General features: G+C 33.1%; 1 protein-coding gene across 1 annotated transcript; it reads left to right on the top strand.

Annotated features, from left to right (window-relative positions):
• Window positions 1-114: 114 nt before the first annotated feature.
• Window positions 115-23328, top strand: LOC145303853 (cytochrome b5 reductase 4-like). The gene is made up of 12 exons (XM_080145505.1): window positions 115-218; window positions 1115-1168; window positions 2470-2662; window positions 3215-3329; window positions 4919-4996; window positions 5679-5768; window positions 7148-7237; window positions 14198-14280; window positions 14914-15017; window positions 20463-20517; window positions 21550-21608; window positions 22512-23328. The coding sequence occupies exons 3-12, from the start codon at window positions 2549-2551 to the stop codon at window positions 22567-22569; spliced, it is 846 nt and encodes a 281-aa protein (XP_080001631.1). The 5' UTR covers window positions 115-218; window positions 1115-1168; window positions 2470-2548; the 3' UTR covers window positions 22570-23328.
• The last annotated feature ends 145 nt before the right edge of the window (window positions 23329-23473 follow it).

Genomic DNA, 23473 nt, shown 5'->3' with positions numbered 1-23473 from the left:
TGTACATTATGTAATTCTGTAAAACGATACTATAAATTATTTTCCGTCACGGCTTTTAATCCAGCAGATATTGATCTGTTTCGAATCTTTCTACAATAATGAATCAAACTAAGTCCTGTGACCAAACAGAGCAAATGTCAACCAGCGCCTCCAGAAAAACCATCATTTGATTATTTTCAATCTGATGACAAACTCACACTTAACATTTATTGTAAAAGGTAAGTGTCAAATTTTTATGTCTTATTAGGGAGTGAGGGGACATCTATAATACAAAGTAGCTTGATATCTGTCCGTCTGTCTGCCTGTCCGTCCATCCCTTAAGATCTCGGGAACCACACTGAACCGATCGGATTCTACTCTTCAGGGTATATACCTATTGGTCCTGTGGTGGTTTTAAGCTATTTCCCTGGGGGGTGAGACACCCCCCACCCCAGCAAACATGAAAATCCCCCTCCCCCCCCCCAAAAAAAAAACAAATTCCTGGTGCTGCCCATAAGTTATGAGAGTTTTGTGGTGTGAGTTTTGAGGCTGTAAAACAGTAGTAGAACGATTTATTCACTAAATATGTGTATTCCTTATTGAATTGAACCATAGACAAAAAAAATTATATATTTATACATATTTAGTGAATATAATCGCTCTACCACTGTTTCTAAGTCTTAAAACTCGCACCTTTACGAAATTTTAGCACAACCCTCCTCCCCCCCCCCTCCCCTTGTATTTCCACGATAGCTGATTTGTTTGCTAAAAAATTTTTTTTTGATTTGAGTGTTTGTTTCTCTAAGCGGCGTCTAAACCTTTCAGTTTATTGTTTTAATCTACAGATGGCGTAATTATGTTAATCATCATTGAAGATGTATATCATTTTATCGTCCATTGTCTTATCCCTTAAGATTTCTGATAGCTATACACAAATTTTTTTATGTGTCTCTTGTTCCATGGTTGAGTTAGAAATGTGAATCATTATTGGGAGGATTAGATTAGATTATATTATATTTATTGACACACAAAGAAAAACTAGCAAACAGAATAAATATATGTAACTTTTTTTTTTAATTGAGTTCCTTTGATTTTTAGTTTTGGTTTCAACAATCTAAAACTGTTATTTTTTCAGAAAAGGCCTACAGAAGCATAACTTTATTATAGACAATTTTACAACACATCTCAGGAACATTCTTAGTTTGAGTATTCTATAATATAAAGCAGTAAGGTTTCTTTTTTGTCTTAAGCTTAAGGAACGAGATATCAGATACCCCGGGCCTGAGTTACCCAGCAATAGGGGATCTTAAATTTCACACCTCATTTTGAAGGTCTCAAGGCTAATTATTGGGGTTGAACACCCGGAATAGCGCTCATAAGCATTATAGATAGAATTTGTACAAAATGTGTTATGTTGTTTTGTGCCAAAAAAAAATACAAATATTTTATAAAAAAATAAATATTATGTAAAATGTGTATATAAAAATGTTGCTGTAGAAACTGCAATACTAATGTTATGCATGGTTTAAAGATTATAAAATATGAAATAAAGGCATTGATTTAATAGGAAAGCTGCTCTATGTTACAGAAGTTACTAATTCATCAATAACGTTGTAAAAGCATATATTTTATTATGCATGGTATAAAGATAATAATAGATGAAACGAAGGCTTTGTTTTAATAGCGAAGCTGCTTTCTGTTACAGAATCTCCTTCCATCTTTCCATTTGTCTGTCTGTCTTTTTGTCCATTGAAACAGTATGGGGAAATTTCTTTACTGCTATTCATGATAGACGGCTAATTTTTGACTGAATATTATCTTTACCAATAATTTGCCTTGAGATTTATGGGATTTCTGAAATTTGAAACAAAAAGTTTATTACTGGCTTTCTGAGTCGGGCTTTCTGTATCCTAACCCAGCTTAAGATCTTAGAAATTGCTTGTACGAATGTGATTTACTTTTCAGATGGTGTTAGGATATTTTCCTGGCCTCCCCCAACTCCCCTAGAGGCTAGGGATGAAGCAACTAGTATTCAATAAGGATGTTTTGTTTAATTCGATTATTAGCAACGTTACAAAACTAATATAGCTTTTTATAATTTAACTCCTTTTTCCTCTCCAATTGTATTATATAACAACTAGCGACTTTGCCCCTAGCCTCTAAGCCTTGCCCCAAAAGGTAATTAAAAGAAAATTAAGTACCTCTGGAGCTGCCACCACTAATTTCAAATAATTTTAAAAAAAGGTAATAACCTACCTATTAGAAATATTTTTATTAATTTTGAAATAAATATAGTTTATGCTTAGTTTTTGATGTACTTAGAAGCATCTATATTCTAGACTTTAGTATCGCATTTGATATCATGGACACTGACAGCCTTTAGGACGGGATATACCACGAGATCACCTACGCTAATTATTTCCCCACAGTCTCAGTTGACAACCTAGTTAGTAAGTTTTAAAAAATCGAAACTGAGAATGTTTTGAACAGAGTAATATGTCTGTTTTCTGACAAAACTGGTTTCATATTCCATCATCAATTGTATCAGCCAATCACAAGCGAGTATAGCATGAAGCTGAGCGGACAGGGCAAGTTGGAGCTTGGTTTGGTTAAGAATGTTGCCGCAAGGTGGCAGTCTTTAGGTGTCCCTCAGAGTGATCACAACTGGTTTGGGTTTGTAAAGGTAACTATTTTCTGTGATAAAAGGGTTAGTTTCAAGAAGTGTAGTTATCTAAACTCTAAAGAATCAAATCAAATAAGGAATCTAGGTTAACTGAAAATAAGTAAAGTTATTCTGTATTTCAATCTCCTGATGTTTTTCTATTGTTTACCCTGGTTGGTTGTCTGCATTAATTTTTGGGGACATTGTTGCCTTTGGGTCCATTATAATGGTCTGTTTTAATGATGTTTTAATATGAAATAGCGGCCATGCCCTAGAGCCTTCTAGTGGCACCTGAGGTGGTTGGTCGGTATTGACCCTTGCCCCCAAAAAATGGGAGGGGGTAATTTTTTCTTGGTGAAATGGTAGTGGTACCCTCCACCAAAATAGTTATAAAATACACTGTGGTTAGCAAAATTCTTCGCTACAGACAAAAAAACCTTATTACTTTATATAAAAAGTATATTGTTTTTGTTTTAAGGATATGAAAGTTGTCTACAGAAAATACAGAATAGATGTAAAAGAAAAAGCTACACATGATACTATTTATAATAGTATATTGTTTTTTGTATTAAGGATATGAAAGTAAGCTACAGAAAATACAGGATAGAAGTAAAAGAAAAAGTTACACATGATACTATATACCTACAGTTAGCATCACTAAATAATTCTCATATGATTGTTCCACCAGGTAAAGTATATTTTAGAAAATCGCAGCTATAATTTTTTATCTTGATAATCAGTCGGTAACAAGGCAATTATGAAATTTGTTGTGTTCCTTATCTCATATCTGCCAAAGTAGAAAATTGCTATATAATAAAATGTTGATACACAATTTTTCAGTATGACTTCGAATTAAAAAGTCATATATAGCATCGTATTACAGACAATGTTCTACGAACATTAAAATAAAAATCATAAAACTAATATCCGTTTTACAAGTTTTATTTTGATATATGTTGAAAGATGTCTATAATACGATGCAATTATAGTTTTTGGCCGATAAGCTATACTATAACAGATAAATATATAACATTTTCCCCTTTAAAATGAACATTTTTTCCATGCATAATAAAAAGGTTATTTTTTAAAATTTGGATTGAATCGACATTTTTAAATGAGTTATTTAAGCAAACAAAATTTAGCATAAATGGATATTTAAATCCCAAGGTATTAAATGATCGAGCGTTAGCTCATCATTTAATACCGAGGGATTTAAATATCCATTTATGCTAAATTTTGTTTGCTTAAATAACATTCTATTGCAACAAAAAGGTGATGTTAGCAAATAATTTCTTGAATAAAATCATAAAACGTTTTTTCATTTAATTTTCATTTTTTTCACTGTTGTGTTTTTATTTGACATTAAAAATAAAAATCATAAAAAATCTTCCAAATCATAGAGAAAAAATCTTTGAATTATTGGTCAATTTAAGTTCAAAGATTTTTTTATTGTAAAAAGTTAATTATTTAAAAATATTTTAGAAAAAAAATCTTCTAACAAAAAAAAATTATCATAATCCAAGATGGCGTCAATACATGTAAAATAATATTTTTAAAACAAAAAATTAAAACTTGAATATCTTTTTTCACAGATTGAATTTCAAAAATCGGTCTGACAGTTTTTCCAAAGTCAGTATGATCTATCGAATGGAAAAGGTTTGAAACTGATAGAACATTTCTTTATACTAAAACATATTCTTTCTCCCGTTTTTTCCCACACTTCCAAAAAATTAAATTCAATGAAAATTAAATGGTTCTCACGTTAAAAAAATTTTCTCACGGGTCCTAAAAATGAATTTAAATGAAAATCATATGTACCATTTAAATCAAATTAAATGGTTCCCACACTCGAAAAATTTTCCCACGCTTGACATTCTTGAAAAATGCCAAATAAATGGATATTTTAACAAACCCAATATCGCGTTTTTTGCAATGGAATGTTTTTTTTAGGTAATAGACACAATTATTTAATAAAATATTCATAGTTATACTATTTTGTTCGATACATATAATGATTTAAAATTATTTTAAAACATTTTTGTTTTATTCTTTGGTTTTATAAGTTTGGATATTCTTGGCTGCTCCAGTGATTGTGCTAACATTTCTAAATGGGTCATTTTTTCGCGGATTTTACGTAAAGTTGTGTGTTTAGTGTTTAGTTAAATGCGCTTATTAAGTCAAACTGTTATAAATTATGACATTTCATGTAACATACAAGAACAGCAAACACATAACTTTATGGAAAATACGCAAAAAAATTACATCATTTTATTTTAGGTCAACATATTCACATAAAGCAAATATTAGAAGGGATGGAAATAACGAGAAGCTACACTCCTGTCACCAACTTTTCAGGTTTTTATAAACTTTAGAAATATAGCTCAGGGGGGAGGGGACATTGGGCTGTTAATTACACAAGTCCCCAAAGTTTTTTTATAACGTTTTCTTGTTCGTTGGCTTAACAACTTTGGGGACTATTATTGAATTTTGATTGTTTGGTTTATTAAGTTAAGTGTCCAAACATTTCAACCACTAATTTTACTTTACACAAGAAGTAATTTTGTGTATCATCATTGGGGATTTACATCAATTTATCAGCCATTTTCTTATCCCTTTAGATTCTTGAGTGTACCTACTGTATAATACGTTTGTCAGTCTGTCGGGCTTGTATAACAATTTAAACAGTTTTACTGGTTTTTGTTTGGGAAGGTTTATTGATACTTTTTTAGTGACATTGACATATCACTGTGTCATCTAATGTTAGGAGCATACAATAAGTAATATAAATAAAAGTTTAGTGATCTTATTTGACAGACATAAGCAGACATTGTAAACAGACTGTAAAAAACTCTGGTATCCAAAGTTAAATCATGTGATAAATGGGTCTGCTCAAAACTTTGGGTCGTGTTATTAAATATTTTTGGATGGTTCCAAACTTGTCGACCAATGATTGTAATCTAAAGATAGAAGGGATGGTTTTAGGGATAAAGATCCCAGTATTTCTGTCAATATTGATTTCTTTTTTTTTTTTTTTAAGGTTTAAATGAAAATGGTAGACGCTTAGAATTTCTGATAAAAATCTACAAAGACGGGGCCGTTACTCCTGTAATTGATCAATTAAATAAAGGTATGATTTGATTTTGGCCCGAGAAATAATCGTTTTTCTTCAGGTGATTAGAAGTAATTTTATGCTTGGTAAAGTTTGACTTATATTATATCCTATTAAGTTTGACTTATATTATATCCTATTATATAAAGTAGCAAGAATTTTTGCCTGTAGCTTAAGATCTGATTAACCACTTCACTAATTGAGTTTTTGTTTAAGCCTTGGAAGGTTTGAGGCTATTTTTGATGCTCTTTCCTTCATCTTCAAATACAGAGCCCCTAGATTCTAGGTGCCTAGCCACTGGTCATCCTTATACTAAAGTATTATATAAACTAGTACCTTGATATAAAAGCAACAGAATGATGTCTGCCTGTCTGTAGTCAAGGTTCTCGCTAGCCGCTAAACCGATATGGTTCTCCTTTACAGTGAAGATACTTGTAGGTCCAGGGTATTACTATAAGATTTTGGGAGAGGGTACTTTCACCCTCCAAAGAAAATCACTACTAGAAAAAATACTAAAAAATTGAGCCGCCAGAGGTCTCAATATTTATTCAATTTCATTTATTTTAGGTTTCTCACTTAGAAAGATTCCTTGCTTTTTAACACAAATCTTTTAGTAGCAATTTTAATTTGCTCGGTAGCTCACATAAACAACCATTTAGCTGCATAGAAATCAACATTCTTTCACGCGCGGCTGCCGAGCCCTGCTTTTTAGAACAAAATATTTTCCAGTAAACTACCTATTATCAAGAATTTAATCTCAAATTCTTTACAAAGATAGCGAGGACAAATAGATTAAATTACGACATTATCTTTATTAAGAAATTTGAAATTATAAATACTGCTGTTATATCAGGTGCATGACGGCTACCGAGAATTTTTTCGCGGATATTATAATACAATCAGTCTGTTGGCCCGTACCTAGGAGCCAACAAAACTGGAATTAATCTTTAAAACACTTTGATTTCACGATTCGCGGAAAGCTGTCCTTGATATTATGGGATTAGGGTTTTTATTTATTCGATATAACACATGATTTTTCAGTAGTCTAATACAGTGAAAATTAACCACATTTGAAGCCATACTGGAAACAACTTTTTCGTATTCATTCGAATCCGGTGGATAGGAACCGGTTCTCATCCATACGAAAAAACTATGTCTAGCATCGTATTATATCCAGCTTTCTACGAATATAAAAATGTACAATTATAAGATTAAAACCAGTTTTTTAGCCGGTGCCTTTGGCACCTTGGGGCTAAAAAACTAGTTTTAATCTTATAATTAATTGTACATTCTATATCCGCGGAAAGCCGTTTACAATACGATGCGAGAAATAACTATTACTTATTGTGCAATTAGTTAAGACTTCTAGATAAAGGTTGTGTAATAAATATATATAGGCGATGAAATGGAGATTAGCGACTACACTGGAGATTTTACAACAGAAAAGTTGGAAACAAGTACAATCTATCTTTTGGCGGCGGGCACAGGTTTGTTTTATGATCTATAATATAAAAAAGAATAATGTCTGCCTGTTTGTCCGTCTGTAGGAAAGTTTAGATCTCATAAACCAACTTCAGGGAATATAGCTACTATACTGGTCTTGCGGCGGTGGTTTTAAGCTATGGGAGGAACCCCCAACACACTCTGGGGTGAAGCCTTCCAAAAAAATGACCCTCTATTGTTTTTTTTTATTATTGACAATGGACTGTTTATTACATTAGTCCCCAAAGTTTTATAATAACGTTTTCTTATTCGTTGGCTTAACAACTTTGGGTACTTCAGTGAATTTTTATTGGATGATTCATTAAATTGAGTGTTTAAACATTTAAAGAGATGCTTTTGTGTATCATCATTATTGAAGTACATAAATTTATCGGCCATTGTCTTATCCCTTTAGATCCCTGATATTTAATTTTATTAGCTAAGAGTATTTAGTATAATATTTGCAATAATAAGACAGCTATTCCTATTTATTATTGTCTCTGTGTAAGGGGGGGGGGGGGTTAATGCAACCATCTCGTAATCAATGTATAAAATAAATGGCACTTAAATTCGAATTTCGATCTGAAATTTTGCATGAGTAATCCTTGGTAGGTCTATTTTCCCTAAATCGAATAAAAAGTTGGAAAAAGTAACGACTGGCGGCTCAGCCGTTAAGTCGGTTTTCGGCTATTTTCAGGGCAAATCCATCATTAAATACGGAGGAATCAACTTTTTGAATGATAATATTACATTATTCGGTCTAAAAATGATACTCTTGGCATTTTATAGCTTCTACCAGCCTTTTTTAGTCGATTCTAGCAGTTAAACAGTTGGTACTAAAAAATTTTTAAAAAGTTTATTGGTGTTATTTTCGATAATTTTGCCCTTAAAAAACCTTAAAACGGCTAAACGGCTGAGCCGGCAGCCGTTAGCCGTTACTTTTCCAATTTTTTGTTCGATTTAGGGAAACTAGACCTACCAAGGATTATTCATGCAAAATTTTAGATCGAAATTCGAATTCTAAGTGCCATTTATACATTGATTACGAGATGGTTGCGTTAAAACCCCCCCCCCCCCCCTTGTATTATACAAAACAAGGATGACAATTTTAGAAGTAATTTTAGAGATCTTAAGGGATAAAATAATGGACTATGAAATGATGTTCATTCCTAATACCTAATGATAAACAAAATTATCTATTCTGTAGATTTACAGTTTCGACATTGTTTGTTTGAACTACCCTTTCCCAATCATATCAATAAACCACAAAAGTGTTTAAGCTAGCTATAGAGTTATAGCCAACCCCTTGGCAAAAAAATAAGCGCATTGATGCACTACCCCTAAACAGCCGGGGGGGGGGGGGGGGGGGAATGTATTAAGATAGAAAAAGAAAAAAAATGGTGTGCATTACCCCGTCCCGGATTTGAAAAATTTTGTTAAAATTTTTGCCCCCAGCCAAAATATGGTTGATTTATGCATAAAAATGACCCAGGCAAAATATTTTTTCTGTAATGCAAAAATTGCGACGGTACAAGTCTCAATTATAACATATGAAGGTGTAGCAAGTAATCTTCCAAATACAAAATTGTCAAATTGCATACATATATAATAGGATTGGGCCGGATACTTTTTTGGACGGATACTAGATAATTGGCTGATTTATAATGCCGGATATCCGGCAAATATATATTATTTGGCCGGATATCCAGTTATTCGACCGGATATCCGGTTATTTGGCCGGATATCCGGTTATTCGGACAGATATCCGGTCATTCGGCTGATGTTTTTTTATTCGGCCAGATATCCAGTAATTTGCCATATAACGATTGTCTGTCATTAGAAATCAACCGGATATCCGGTATCCAGCCAAAAAAGTATCGGCCCAACCCTATTATATATGTATGCAATTGTTTCTTCTTTACAGTAAAGTTACTGATAGATCCAGGGAATGTTTCAGTTATTACCACTTATTTTAGTTTATCTCTGTTAATTTTGGAAAAAGATGTCTTAGCTTAAAAAAGATGTTCGGTGCTTTCCCTCAAAGTGTCTTTTGATCACTGACAACCCCTCCCTCCTTATATTAACTTGCAAGGGTCCCTGGTACCAAATATAAACTATCCTAACCTGACCTTATATAATTAAGAAACAAACTAGAAAGTATCCCTTCCTTTTTTCAAGGTCGGGAGATGGGGGGGGGGGGTTGTATGTGCTCGACTTGGCACTTGGGAAACTGGCAATAATTTGCATTAAACTTACGTCTTAATATATCAAAAACTAAAGCTATAAAGCAGAAGTACCGATTGCAGAGTTGCTACACTTTCTAAACCCTTATTGTTACAGGAATCATCAACCAAAGTTTTCAATCAAAAAATTTCAACTTGCTTAGATTAAATAAATGAGCTAACCTTTACGGAGTTCGTTCAGACTCATATTATAGAAAAGATTTGCATTTAATAAGTATCAGAAATAGGTTGGATAAAATAGGTCGTTTAATACACTAGTCCCAAAAGTTTGAAAATAACCTTTTCTTATTCGTTGACTTAATAACTTTGGGGACTTTCAATAAATTTTGATGGATTGGTTTATTAATTTGAGTGTTCAATCGTTTCTACCACTAATTTTAATCTACAGAAAAGTTAATTTTGTGTATTATTAATGGGGATGTACATCAATTCATTAGCCATAGTCTTATCCCTTAGATCCTTCAGTAACATGTTATTTCTTGTTATGTAATAAAAATGAGTGATAAATTTATTTGTATATCCCATGATGATACACAAACAGACCCTTTTTTGTTGATTACATAGTGGTTGAAACGTTTGATCACTAAACCTAATGAACCAACCAATTAAAATTCAATAAAAGTCTCCAAAGTTGTTGAGCCAAGAAATAAAAAAAAATGTTATTATAAACCTTCCGGGACTAGTGTATTAAACAGCTTTATGTCCACTCCCTCCCTAGTTATTATTAGACATGTGATCACTCTTGTATAGTTCAGGGAGGGATGGGACCTTGAGCTGTTTATTAAATTAGTCCCCAAAGTGTTATAACGGTGTTCTTATATTTGGGTTAAAACATTGGGGAAATTCAGTAAATTTTATTTGGTTGATTTATTAAGTTGAGTGTTTAAAAGTTTCAACTTCTAGTCTTAATCTACAGAAGGGATAATTTTTTGTATCATTATTGGGGATGTACATCAATTTATTAGACATTGTCCTATCCCTTTAGATTCTTGAATAACATGTTATTTCTTGTTATGTAATAAAAATATAAGTGTTCCAGTTATTATTAGACTTTGGGTACAGGGATCTAGATAGAGAAGACAATGGTTGATAAATGGACGTTTATACCCCATGATTATACACAAACTTACCCTTTCTGTTGATTACAATAGGTGGTTGGAACGTCTTATTAAACCAATTAAAAATTCAAACAATCAAAAAGTTGTTGAGCAAACAAATGAAAAAGTTTTTAAAACTTTGGGGACTAGTGTAATTAACAGCCCATTGTGCTCTGCCTCCCTAGTTATTATTAGACTTTTGGTACACTCTGGTATAATTCAGAGAGGGAGGGGAAATTGGACTGTTTATTTCACTTGTCCCCAAAGTTTTATAATTGTTTTTCTAATTCATTAGGTTAATAACTTTTGAGAATTTTATTGAATTTTAATTGGTTGGTTTATTAAGTTAAGTGTATAAACGTTTCAACCGCTAAGTTTAATCTACAGAAGGGATAGTTTTGTGTATCAAACAAATTTCATACTTATATAATAGAGGTAGGCCGGATAATTTTTTAGCCGGATGATTTATAATGCAACATATTTGGTATACGGCAAATTACCGGATATCCGGCCGAATAACCAGATATCCGGCCAAATTACCAGATATTTGCTATATATCTGGCCAGATGTCGGATATCCAGCATTATACATCAGCCAGATATCCAATATCCGTCCAAAAAGTATCCGGCCCAACCCTATTATATATGTATGCAATTTGACAATTTTGTATTTGGAAGATTACTTGCTACACCTTCATATGTTATAATTGAGACTGCCCCCATTTTTTTTGGTAAATTTCAGGTATATATCAACACACGTGAATTGAAATTTTGTAAAAATCTTTAAAATTGGGATGGTACAAAAGCCCCAAAAATGCCATAAAAACAAGGTTTTTTGCAGATTTTAAAAACTTTGCAGTGCTTGTACCGTCGCAATTTTTGCATTACAGAAAAAATATTTTGCATGGGTCATTTTTATGCATAAATCAACCATATTTTGGCTGGGGGCAAAAATTTTAACAAAATTTTTAAAATCCGGGACGGGGTAGTGTGCATGGTAAGATGTTGGTTTAGCTTTAAACTAAAATTTAAATAAAACGGTTATAATATAAAATTCTTATGGCAGAAAAGTATTGCTTATGATTGTAGTTATATCAAAAACTGTATAAACCTAACATGTAGTCAGGGAAAATTATACTTAAAAAAAGCATAATTTCTAAATAAACATTTATTACATATAATGCATTACAGACAGATAATGTGAGGGATTCTAAGAATAATAAAACACTTTTTGCAATTAAAAATATTCATTTGTATTTTATCTGTTTAGTCATTAAAGATCATTATAATTACCTTTTGTTATTGCACTTGCGGTTACAACTATAGAGGCATTTAGCGCAACTTTGTGTGTGTGTGGGGGGGGGGGTTAGGGTTAATTTATCTTGGGAGGGTGGTGGTACATGTTCTCCAAATTAGTTTTAAACTTTTCCAGGACCCATGCGAAGCACTATTTTAGGAGAACTATATCGGTTCAGCGGTTAGCAAGATTCTTCGGTATACACAGACAGACAATGTTTAACCCTTAACGGTCGGGGGGGGGGGGGCGTTGAACGCCCCCCCCTCCGGTTTTTTCTATCTCATTTTATGTGTGTGAAAGATAAAGAGCCCAAACTGCTTGACTTTTTAAGTTTGGGTATGACACATAACTGAGAGTTGGAATTTTTTGAATATCTCCATCCTGGCGGGCACAGGATGCCAGCAAACCTGGCAGGGTCATCCAGGTAAAGATCAAAAATATTTTTTTTGACTTAAACAAAGCATTTTATCTTACCAAAATACTAAAATATCCTCTAGTAGTACATCCTCATATTAAATACAGGTGTTCAAGTCAATTTCAGGTTCCAGGTATGATCCTGCAGGTCCTGATCCTCCAGGTCTCCAGAAATCTTTAAAAGGCTCCTGTGGCCGCAATTTTTGACTTAGAGACTTCAAATTTTAAACTTAAGCTTTTCTTACATGTCTACATAATGTATTAAATTTCATAAAGATCCGCCGCCGTTTTCCCGCCGACCGCCGACTGCGGTGGCTGGCAGCTGCCAAGTACAGCTGCGGCCGCTGAAATTTATGTTTTGATATTTCAAACATAAAATTTACATAAAAATAAACATTTTCTGCAAAAAAAATTTTCTTCTAGCTTCAAAAATAAAAAAATTACAGCCGTTTGAAATTTTTAAGTAAAAAAGGACCTAAAAACAAAGGTTGTTAAATAAAAGGGTGAATGAAGCGAAAATTGACCTTGACTTACTTAAGGTCGAAAATTCATCATGACACAGGGGACTTGCACAAAAAATTTTAGCCCTCTAGCTCTAATAGGAACTGAGATAATAGGGGGGGGCGTTGAACGCCACCCCCCCCCCCCGACTGATTAAGGTGCGGCAAGGGGCCCGACTGTAAAGGGTTAAAAGACCCTTATCTAAGATAACTATCAAAAAAGTAGATACGAGATACTCTTTTTCTTTCGGTTGCCCTATTCCTGTTTCTATGCCACTATCCAAGAGTTTTTATGTGCAATTTGTTGGTATTTGGTTTTAATAAGATTATACTGGCAATAATCTTAATAGTAGCATTCACAGGGATCTAAAGGGATAAGACAATGGCTGAATAATAAATGTATATCACCAATGATGATACACAAAATTACCTCTTCTGTATATTAGAATTAGTGGTTGAAACGTTGGACACTCAACTTAATGAACAAACCAATCAAAATTCACTAATGTCCTCAAAGTTGTTAAGGCAATGAATAAGAAAACTTTATTATAAAACTTTGGGGACTAGTGTATTAAACATTCCAATGTCCCCTCCCTCCATGATGCTTACTAAAAAATATTAAAACATTTACATTATTAGGAGATAAAGATATTTAGGTACAAAAGAAAAAAATATATTTCAACACAGAATAGATACTTTTTAGATTAATAAGCGTTGAATTGTCCCTTTTTAGAAAATAGCCATAGATTAGGTTTGGTTTGGTTTATGATAGACTAGCGGCTTCGCCCCTATCCTCTAGGGACTTTGCCCCAAGAGAAGATCAAAAAAAAATTAGGCAAAATTCGTAAAAGGACCAAGGAAATCAAAAACCAGCAAAAAAAAATGGGGGGGGGAATTTTTAGTTTTGGGGGGGAGGTTGGGGGTGTCCCACCCCCCAAGAAAATAGCCTAAAACCACCACAGGACCAGTAGGTATATTCCCTGAAGAGTAGAATCCGATCGGTTCAGTGGTTACCGGACAGACATCATTCTACTTTGTATTATAGATTAGTTTAGGTTAGCCCTACGCTCTAGTAAATAGTGATATAATTTTTCATACAACATTGGCTTTGAATTTAATGGGAGAATTACTAACATTACCCAGGGGAGGAAGGGAGGGGATACTGGAATGTAAAATACACTGGTTCCCTAAAGCTTTATTTTGTGTTACAACTGATAATTATCATTATTATAATATTAATAATTTTGTATACTGCATTTTGTAAAAGATTGATTTATTATAAATCTTACAATGTTCAAACTTTTTTACCAATAATTATTTTAGAGGAGTAGGTAATTTTGTTTATAATCATTGGGGATGAATATCAATATATCGTATATTGTTTTATCCCTTGAGATCAATGTTTTTTTTTTCAGGTATAACCCCAATGATGAGCATCCTACCAGAAATTTCAAGTTCAACCAAAATTTATCTTCTCAACTTTAATAAGACTAGTCAGGCAAAAAATACACAATTAAGTTTGATTGGCTGGTATATACTACAATAGTATGTTAGGTGCATGACCTAAATGATGAGGGTTCAATAGAAAAAGTTTTACTACATATAAGGGGGGTTGGTGCGTTTTCTCTTGAAGAGGTTGAGGTACCATCCCCAAATTTAGTTATAAACATTCCAGCTTCACTGTAAAGGAAAACCATATCGGTCCAGGTTACTTTCCTGTTACTTTCATATAAGGTTTGCTTTCAAGTAAATAAATTTGCTAACAGTTACAGACTCACGGACGGATAGACATGTAAGTCATACAGTAGATTCACTTTATATAACACATAAAAAAACATTCTAGAATTGAAATCGATTAAATGGCAGAATCTATTTTCAAGTATGACTTTGAATCCAATAAATAACTGTTACTGAGTCATATTGAAAAATCATGTATAGCTTCGTATTACATACAATATTTTATGAATATTGAAATAAAAATTATAAAATCCCAGTTTTGTTAGAAAAGGCCTTCGGCCCCTTGGGCCTAACATAACTGATCTTAATCTTATATTTTGTATTTTAATATCCTTGGGAAGCTGTCTATAATAGGATATGATAAATAACTACAATTGTGTATTAAAATATGTAGGATGTTATGTGGAAACAAAGGTTGGAGCATTTTTTCGCCAAAAGAGAAAATTCTTGTCAATTTATTAATATTTATTCCGAAGAAAATATGTCTTCTGAAAAAAGGTAATATTATATTTAAATAATAATTAAATGAGATATAATGTTTTTTTTAATTTTTCAATTTAATCAAAAGCTTTTATCAAGTCCAAAATACATAAAATAAAACTCCTCGTAGAATCTGTTCCTTTCGATGCGATTTCAATGTTTTATTACATCTGCATTGTTTGAATAATTGTGAATAAACACGGTAGCCAAAGTATCATAGGGATGTTCTTAATAAAATACGCCTATCGATTACTGAATTCCCCCCAACCCCCTCCATTTATTTATTTTTTTTTTTTATTTTTTTTTTTTTTTTTTTGACGTAAATTGGAATTACCTAAGCCTAAGGGGTTAGGTATTTTTTCTCATTCGTAAAACCTGCGGAGCTAACCAGTACCCAATATATCCTAACCTTAAAAGTAACCTCCCCCCCTTATTTTCACTTTATTTTAAAACAATGCATTTTAAGGGCTATCGTTTATTTTGTGTTGTACAGTTGCAACGATTTTATTATACGTGGAAAATGGTTTCATACAAAGTTTGACATTAATATAGTATTATTGTTATGATGTGTAAATTGAAATATTCAGCAACACTTCCAACTTCGCAGACAAATGCTTATAAAAGGGATAGTTGCATGGTGCATTTTAGATTACAACTGATTGAAATAATAACAGTCTAACATATGTAATATTGTATTACAATAAATATTTAATAATTAGGCACCACTAGAATAGCCGGCATACTGTTCTTATGAAAATAAAAACAGCCATATAAGTTGCATATATTATACGAAAACGATTTTCAAGTCTCTATATTTTTAAAACTACGTGGTAGAAAATTGAAATTCTTTGAAATATATGACCTATGTATGTATTCAGGGGCGTCCAAGCTTTTTATTTTGGGGGGGGGGTTAGATTTTTTAAAGGGAGGGTTAATTCGGTTTTGAGGGGGGTAAAATGGCGCGCGAAGCCGGGGGTAAATTTGCTTGGGGGGGTAATTACCCCTCCTGAAATCTGTTGGCAGGGATAAAATTTGTTTACCCCCCCCCAAAAAAAAATTTACCCCCGGGGTAAAATTTTTGGGGGGGGTAAGTTAAATTTTATCAAAAATTTAGTATTAAAAATGCGCGCGAAGCGCGCAAAATTTTTTTTTGTTAGAAATTTTCTAACATTTTACCCCCCCAAAATTGTTTGGGGGGGTAAATACCCCCTCCTAAATTTTAAATGGGGGGGTAAAATGAAAAAAATTCGTTTGGGGGGGATAATCGCCCCATTACCCCCCCCCCCCCCTTGGACGCCTATGTATGTATTTTAAACCATTAAATATGTAGTTAAGTTTACTAATTAAAGTTTAAATGCATTTCGTGCAAATACCTCTTTATTAACAATTAGGCAGTTTTAGCAGACCTGTTATAAAACATGTTTAGTATATCTTTTAAAGCTTAGATTCTCTGTTTGTGAGTCAGGCTTTAGCGCATTAATTCTTTTATATTTCTGCTTATGAACGCGATAAGGGGGGGGGAAGTTTGTACACTTATAGGAAATGAAATTCAGTACCAAAGTTTGGGAGGGTCGTATGGGCTTGTTTTTAAAGTTATCAACCTAATTCTTTTTGTAGGCTCTCTTATATGACTTGATATACACGGAAAACTTTGAAAATTGAATTTCGGTACTTTACTTCTAGGGGCTTGTGGAGCAAAAGACCCCCCAAAACACTAAAAATATGAGTTCTGACCTTATTTTTAAAGATATCGACCTGATTTTTTCTTTATAATACTTTTTTAACATACCCGAATCAACGAACCATTACATATTTCATTTTGGGACTTTCCTTCTAGGTGCTTGTGGAGCAAGAGACCCCCAAAACACAAAAATGAGTAATGGGCTTATTTTTGAAGATATCGACCTGATTTTTTTTATAATACTTTTTTAACATAACCGAATTAACGAACCAATACAGATTTCATTTTGGGACTTTCCTTCTAGGGGCTTGTGGAGCAAGAGACCCCCAAAACACAAAAATAAATTTTAATAATATTTAAAAACATAACCGAATCTACGAACCTTTACAGATTTCATTTTGGGACTTTCCTTCTAGGGGCTTGTGGAGCAAGACACTCCCAAAAATTATAAAAATATGAGTTGTGGGCTTCTTTTTTAAGATATCAACCTTATTTTTTTATATAATAAAAAAATACTATTTTAACATAACCGAATCTGCGAACCATTACAGATTTTATTTTGGGACTTTCCTTCTACGGGCTTGTGGAGCAAAAGACCCCAAAAAAACACTAAAAATATGAGTTCTGAGCTTATTTTTAAAGATATCAACCTGATTTTTTATATAAAAATACTATTTTAACATAACCGAATCTACGAACCTTTACAGATTTCATTTTGGGACTTTCCTTCTAGGGGCTTGTGGAGCAAGACACTCCCAAAAATTATAAAAATATGAGTTGTGGGCTTCTTTTTTAAGATATCAACCTTATTTTTTTATATAATAAAAAAATACTATTTTAACATAACCGAATCTGCGAACCATTACAGATTTCATTTTGGGACTTTCTTTCTAGGGGCTTGTGGAGCAAAAGACCCCAAAAACACTAAAAATTTGAGTTCTGACCTTATTAAAAGCGAAGCTTTTCTATAATTAGGGTCGGTCCGTCCGTACGTCCGTCCGTCCGTCCGTCCGTAACGGATAGCTTTTTTGTTAATTTAGACATGTTAGAATTGTCCTATCGATTTCAAATTTTGCACTGTGATTCCTTTAGTAGTTAGGTACGATTTAGAAAGCGTAGCAACTCTATAATCATTACCAAAATGTCCGTACGTCCATTTTAAACATGTTGATTTTTTTACTTTTTTAAATAGTTTTTTTTCGTTAATTTATGCATGTTAGAATTGTCCTATCGATTTCAAATTTTGCATGGTGATTCCTGTAATAGTTAGGTACGAGTTAGAAAGCGTAGCAACTCTATAATCATTACCAGAATGTCCGTACGTCCATTTTAAACATGTTGATTTTTTTTACATTTTTAACAACAAATTTGTATGTGACCTAATTATCCGATTGGTCTGATTTTTGGTATACTGATTCCTGGGACAACAAAGTACAATATTATAAGCGAAGCAACTCTATAATCAAGTCCTAAAAATGTAAGTATGTCCATAATCATTATCTTGTATCAAGCAGTTTTTCAACAAATTTACTTACAATTTTGCTTTAACTCTTATACATTCGCATTCTGATTATTCAGTTCTGACATTACACAAGTGTTAATGTCCGTTTGTCCTACCGTTTCAGAGCTTCGCTTTTATGGATGTTGTCATCCTTGTTTTTAAATATAACAACCTGATTTTTTTAGGAACACTTTTTTTAACATAACCGAACTAAGAAACCATTACAGATTGCATTTTGGGACTTTCCTTCTAGAAGCTAGTGGGGCAAAAGACCCCAAAAAAATATTTTTAGAGATATTGAGCTGATTTTTTTCATGAAAACTTTTTTCACATGTTTGAACTAGGTAGCCACTAATAATTTCATTTTGGCACTTTCCTTTTAGGGGAAAGTAGGGTAAAACATCTCCAAAACAAAATAAAATGAGTTCTCAGGTTATCTTAAAAAATAAGCTCAGAACTCATATTTTTAGTGTTTTGGGGGTCTTTTGCTCCACAAGCCCCTAGAAGGAAAGTCCCAAAATGAAATCATTAATGGTTTCTTAGTTCGGTTATGTTAAAAAAGTATTATTTTAAAAAGATCAGGTTGATATCTCTAAAAATAAGCTCAGAACTCATATTTTTAGTGGTTTTGGAATCTTTGCTCCACTAGCCCCTAGAAGGAAAGTCCCAAAATGAAATCTGTAATGTTTTCTTAATTTGGTTATGTTCGGAGTTCTGAGCTTATTTTTTAAGATTACCTGAGAACTCAATTTATTTTGGTTTGGAGGTGTTTTACCCTACTTTCCCCTAAAAGGAAAGTGCCAAAATGAAATTATTAGTGGCTACCTAGTTCAAACATGTGAAAAAAGTTTTCATGAAAAAAAAATCAGCTCAATATCTCTAAAAATATTTTTTGGGGGTCTTTTGCCCCACTAGCTTCTAGAAGGAAAGTCCCAAAATGAAATCTGTAATGGTTTCTTAGTTCGGTTATGTTAAAAAAAAGTGTTCCTAAAAATCTGGTTGATACATTTAAAAATAAGGTCAGAACTCATATTTTTAGTGTTTTTGGGGTCTTTTGCTCCACAAGCCCGTAGAAGGAAGGTCCCAAAATAAAATCTGTAATGGTTCGTAGATTGGGTTATGTTAAAATAGTATTTTTATATAAAAAATCAGGTTGATATCTTAAAAAAGAAGCCCACAACTTATATTTTTATGATTTTTGGGGGTCTCTTGCTCCACAAGCCCCTAGAAGGAAAGTCCCAAAATGAAATCTGTAATGGTTCGTAGATTCGGGTATGTTAAAATATTATTTTTATATAAAAAAAGCAGGTTGATATCTTCAAAAATAAGCCCAGTACTCATATTTTTGTGATTTTGGGGTATCTTGCTCCACAAGCCTCTAGAAGGAAAGTCCCAAATGAAATCTGTAATGGTTCGTTAACTCGGTTATGTTAAAAAAGTATTATAAAAAAAAATCAGGTCGATATCTTCAAAAATAAGCCAAGTACTCATATTTTTGTGTTTTGGGGGTCTCTTGATCCACAAGCCCCTAGAAGGAAAGTCCAAAAATGAAATCTGTAATGGTTCGTTGATTCGGGTATGTTAAAAAAGTATTATAAAGAAAAAATCAGGTCGATATCTTTAAAAATAAGGTCAGAACTCATATTTTTAGTGTTTTGGGGGGTCTTTTGCTCCACAAGCCCCTAGAAGGAAAGTACCGAAATTCAATTTTCAAAGTTTTCCGTGTATATCAAGTCTTGTAAGAGAGCCTACAAAAAGAATTAGGTTGATAACTTTAAAAACAAGCCCATACGACCCTCCCAAACTTTGGTACTAAATTTCATTTCCTATAAGTGTACAAACTTCCCCCCCCCCCCTTAGTTTTTATTAATGCCAAACTTAGCCAAACTTTAATCATAAGCAAAATTTTGTACCTAGACTTTTGTCGTGACCATTTTCCTACCCCTTCTCTCTTAAATATGAAAACTTTTTAATATATTGTCTAGTTATAGATAACCTACAAAGATAGTTCAAAAGGGGGTTTATTTATATTTGGAGATATTCCTAAAAACACGATGTTTTGGACAATTTTATACATTTATTAATATAGAGAGCATTGAAGAAAGCAAAACATTGACCAAAATTATTTTAAAAATTTAAATCTTTTCTTTGATTTACCCGTTAAGGAGGTTAACTTATTAACTTATTAGCTTTGTAGAAAGTTTCTAAATATACTAAACATCATGTTTTTAGAGATCTCTAAATAAATGAACACCCCCTAGCTTTTTATTTTTATTTTTAGTGAATATACTGGACGAATCAGCAAAGATCTTTTGACCAAGATAGTAACATCTCAGGTACAGTAAAAAATCTTTGAACAATCAAACTTCGTTGTTTCTATGTCTTATTACAAGTTAGAGTGTCTTTGGTTTACTAGCGGCTACGCCCCCTAGAGGCGTGTAGGGACGCTTGAAGAGGGGAGGGGGGGAGACTATCTCCCATTTTCATTTGTAGTTTTTAAAGAAAATTGGGGGGGAGGTCATTTTTTCTAGGGGCGGGTTCTCTTCCCCCCACATAGCTTTAAACCTTCTTAGGACCTATGAGAAGCTAGACTGTAAAAGAGAACAATATTTGTTGAGCGGTTGGCGAGACTATGCGGTACAAACAGACAGACACACACACACAGATCATTTTACTATATTGTATGGATGATATTGGACTTAATGATATCCTATTATATAAAGTAGTAAGCGTTTTTTGTCTGTCCCTTAGGATCTCGCTAACCGCTGAACCGATATCGTTCTCTTTTATAGTGAAGCTTCTTATAGGTCCAGGGAAGGTTTTTAACTATTTTAGGGGAGGGTGAATTCACCCACCTCCCCCCCAAAATATTTTACTTACTCTTTTGAAACTCAAATTTAAAATGGGATGAGGTCGACTTTTTCCCCTCCTACCTTAAGTGCCCCTAGAGGCTTCTAGGGGGCGTAGCTGCTAGTATATCAATATGAGAGCAATCATACTGGAAACAATTTGTAAGATCTTAAAAAATTATGTTTCTTTATGAGCTAACCTTTAATATTAACATATCCAATATATACCTACTAGTTTTGTATGCCTTAAAAGGATAATTTTTTCGCGTATTTTCGTAAAGTTTAGTGTAAGCGGTTAATCAAATGCGCTTATTAAGTTAAACTGTTCCTAATTTTGACCATATGTATATAATATATGAAATGGTCAAAATTAAGTACAGTTTGACGTAATCAGCGCATTTGACTAAACGCTAACATACAACTTAGTGAATAATACTTGAAAAAAATGACCCTCTTACTATCAAAAAAAAAAATTTACAATAAGTAATATCTAATGTTTAATTTTGCTAATATTTTCAGAACGACCCAAGATTAGCATGTATTTGTGGTCCTAAAGGCTTTGTTTCTACAGCTGAAAGGTAAAAATAGCGGAAATAATAAGTTTTCAATTGTCGACAGGTTTGTAGAACTAAATCCCCAAAAATCTATGAATTGTAAAGGCTGCTAGCTGCCAAACGGCTGAACATACATATCAAGCCTACACACTGGAAAGCGGCATAAGAAGAATAATCTGTACTAGCCAAGATCCAATGATGCACAAGGAATGCATACAAGAAGTCTATTTTGCGCATTTATGTGCACTGCGAGATAACTGTGTGTATATTTGATTAATGACTATTTCAGATTATTTACAGGTCTTCTTTTGTCGGTTAATATTTAATTTGTGCGCGCATAATCTATGTATACGTTCCACCGTTTGGCCGCTAGAAGCCTTTAAATCCATTGATTTTAGAAATATTCGTTACTAGGAACATTTTACCGTGAACTGCACTTGATCCAAAATTTCTATGAACATTCTAAATTTTAACTGTTATAGAAAATTAAGCTAGGAAACATTTTGGAATCCTTATACTAAAGTAACAGGATGTTTGTTTGTGTGTCAGTGTGTCTGTACCGAAGGATCTCGCTAACCGCTGAACCGATCGGGTTCTCCTTAACAGGGTAGATTCTCATATGTCCCGGGAAGGTTTTTAACTATTTTGGGGGAGGGTACCACCACCCTCCCAAGAGAAATTTTTTTTTAAAATTGAATTTTTTTTACGTTCTCGATTTTAGAAAGAGTGTTCAACGCAAACATAAACGTCTAACGCAATAGACATATTTTAGATATTTAAAAAAACATTTAAAGTGTCACTAGAGGCCTCTAGGGGCGTAGCCGCTAGTAGTAAATATACTACGTATAGGAGATCATTATAATTTTAACTAGACAAACAGACAGACATCCTGTTTCTTTATTTTAAGGATGAAAAGTTTTATTTTAGGCTATTGAAGGATGATTTCAAGTTTAGCTCTGATCAAATTCATCTTTTCCAAGGATAAATGAAGTTCAACTATAGAAAATCTATTTTGCTGCAAGGAATGTTTAATTATCAGTTATCACATTGATATACAGACAGTTTTCCGTAGATATTAAATTAGAAAATTTTAGGATAGATTCCTGTTTTGTTGGCTCTAGGGGCCTAAGTCCTTTGCCGGCAAAACTAGATTTTTCACTGTACTATCCGCGGATTATTATCTTTATTACGATACTATACATGTTATCAGTATTTGTCATAACCGGTTTGAACCAAGGATAAATAATTTGGATTCGGAACCATGCTGAAAATGATATTATTTTAATATTGTAATATTATTTTATAGCTAGTTAAAATAGGATTAAATTTTTAACTGAAAAGTAGTATTCGAAATTGTTTTATATTGAGAATATTATTCCAGTATGGCTTCGAAACCGATTAATATCTGCTGGATTAGAACCGGTTCCAAGCCTTACTGAAAAACCATGCATCGTATCGTATTATATCCAGTTTTCTACGAATATAAAAATGTACAATAGTAATATTAAAACTAGTTTTAATATAATAATTGTGCCTTTTTATATCCGCGGGAAGCTGTTTATAATACGATGCGATAAACAAAATATTGTTAGACTGATAATCAAATAAATCCGTCCATATTCAAATGAATAGCATAAGATAATGTTAACAATTTTCACAAGCAGTGTTTGTTTTAATATTAGGTGGTTTCCCTCAGTGTCTGTCTTGTGTAGTCGAGTACCTAAAACACCTCTCCACCCAGGGGCGTCCAAGCTTTTTTTGAGGGGGGGGGGAAATTTGCTTGGGGGGTGGGGTATTTCCCCCCCAAAACTGTTTGGGGGGGGAAATACCACTTCCTGTTTGGGAGGCGGGGGTATTTACCCCCCAAAACTGTAGGCACCCCGAAGGTA

This window comes from Acartia tonsa, chromosome 13 (assembly GCF_053477335.1).
Source record: "Acartia tonsa isolate MP-2025a chromosome 13, ASM5347733v1, whole genome shotgun sequence".
In the NCBI taxonomy this organism is placed as follows: Eukaryota; Metazoa; Arthropoda; class Copepoda; order Calanoida; family Acartiidae; genus Acartia; species Acartia tonsa.
Note: the sequence above shows the minus strand (reverse complement) of the source record. Positions and strands in the feature narration are given on the sequence as shown.

What these genes read in the sequence shown, in the direction of transcription:
- LOC145303853 (XM_080145505.1), top strand. Translation starts at nt 2,549, where the DNA reads ATGAAGCTGAGCGGACAGGGCAAGTTGGAGCTTGGTTTGGTTAAGAAT. An exon ending in ACTTTAATAAGACTAGTCAG is followed by an intron (nt 14,281 to 14,913) that starts GCAAAAAATACA and finishes TAAAATATGTAG; the next exon opens with GATGTTATGTGGAAACAAAG. An exon ending in AATATGTCTTCTGAAAAAAG is followed by an intron (nt 15,018 to 20,462) that starts GTAATATTATAT and finishes TTTTATTTTTAG; the next exon opens with TGAATATACTGGACGAATCA.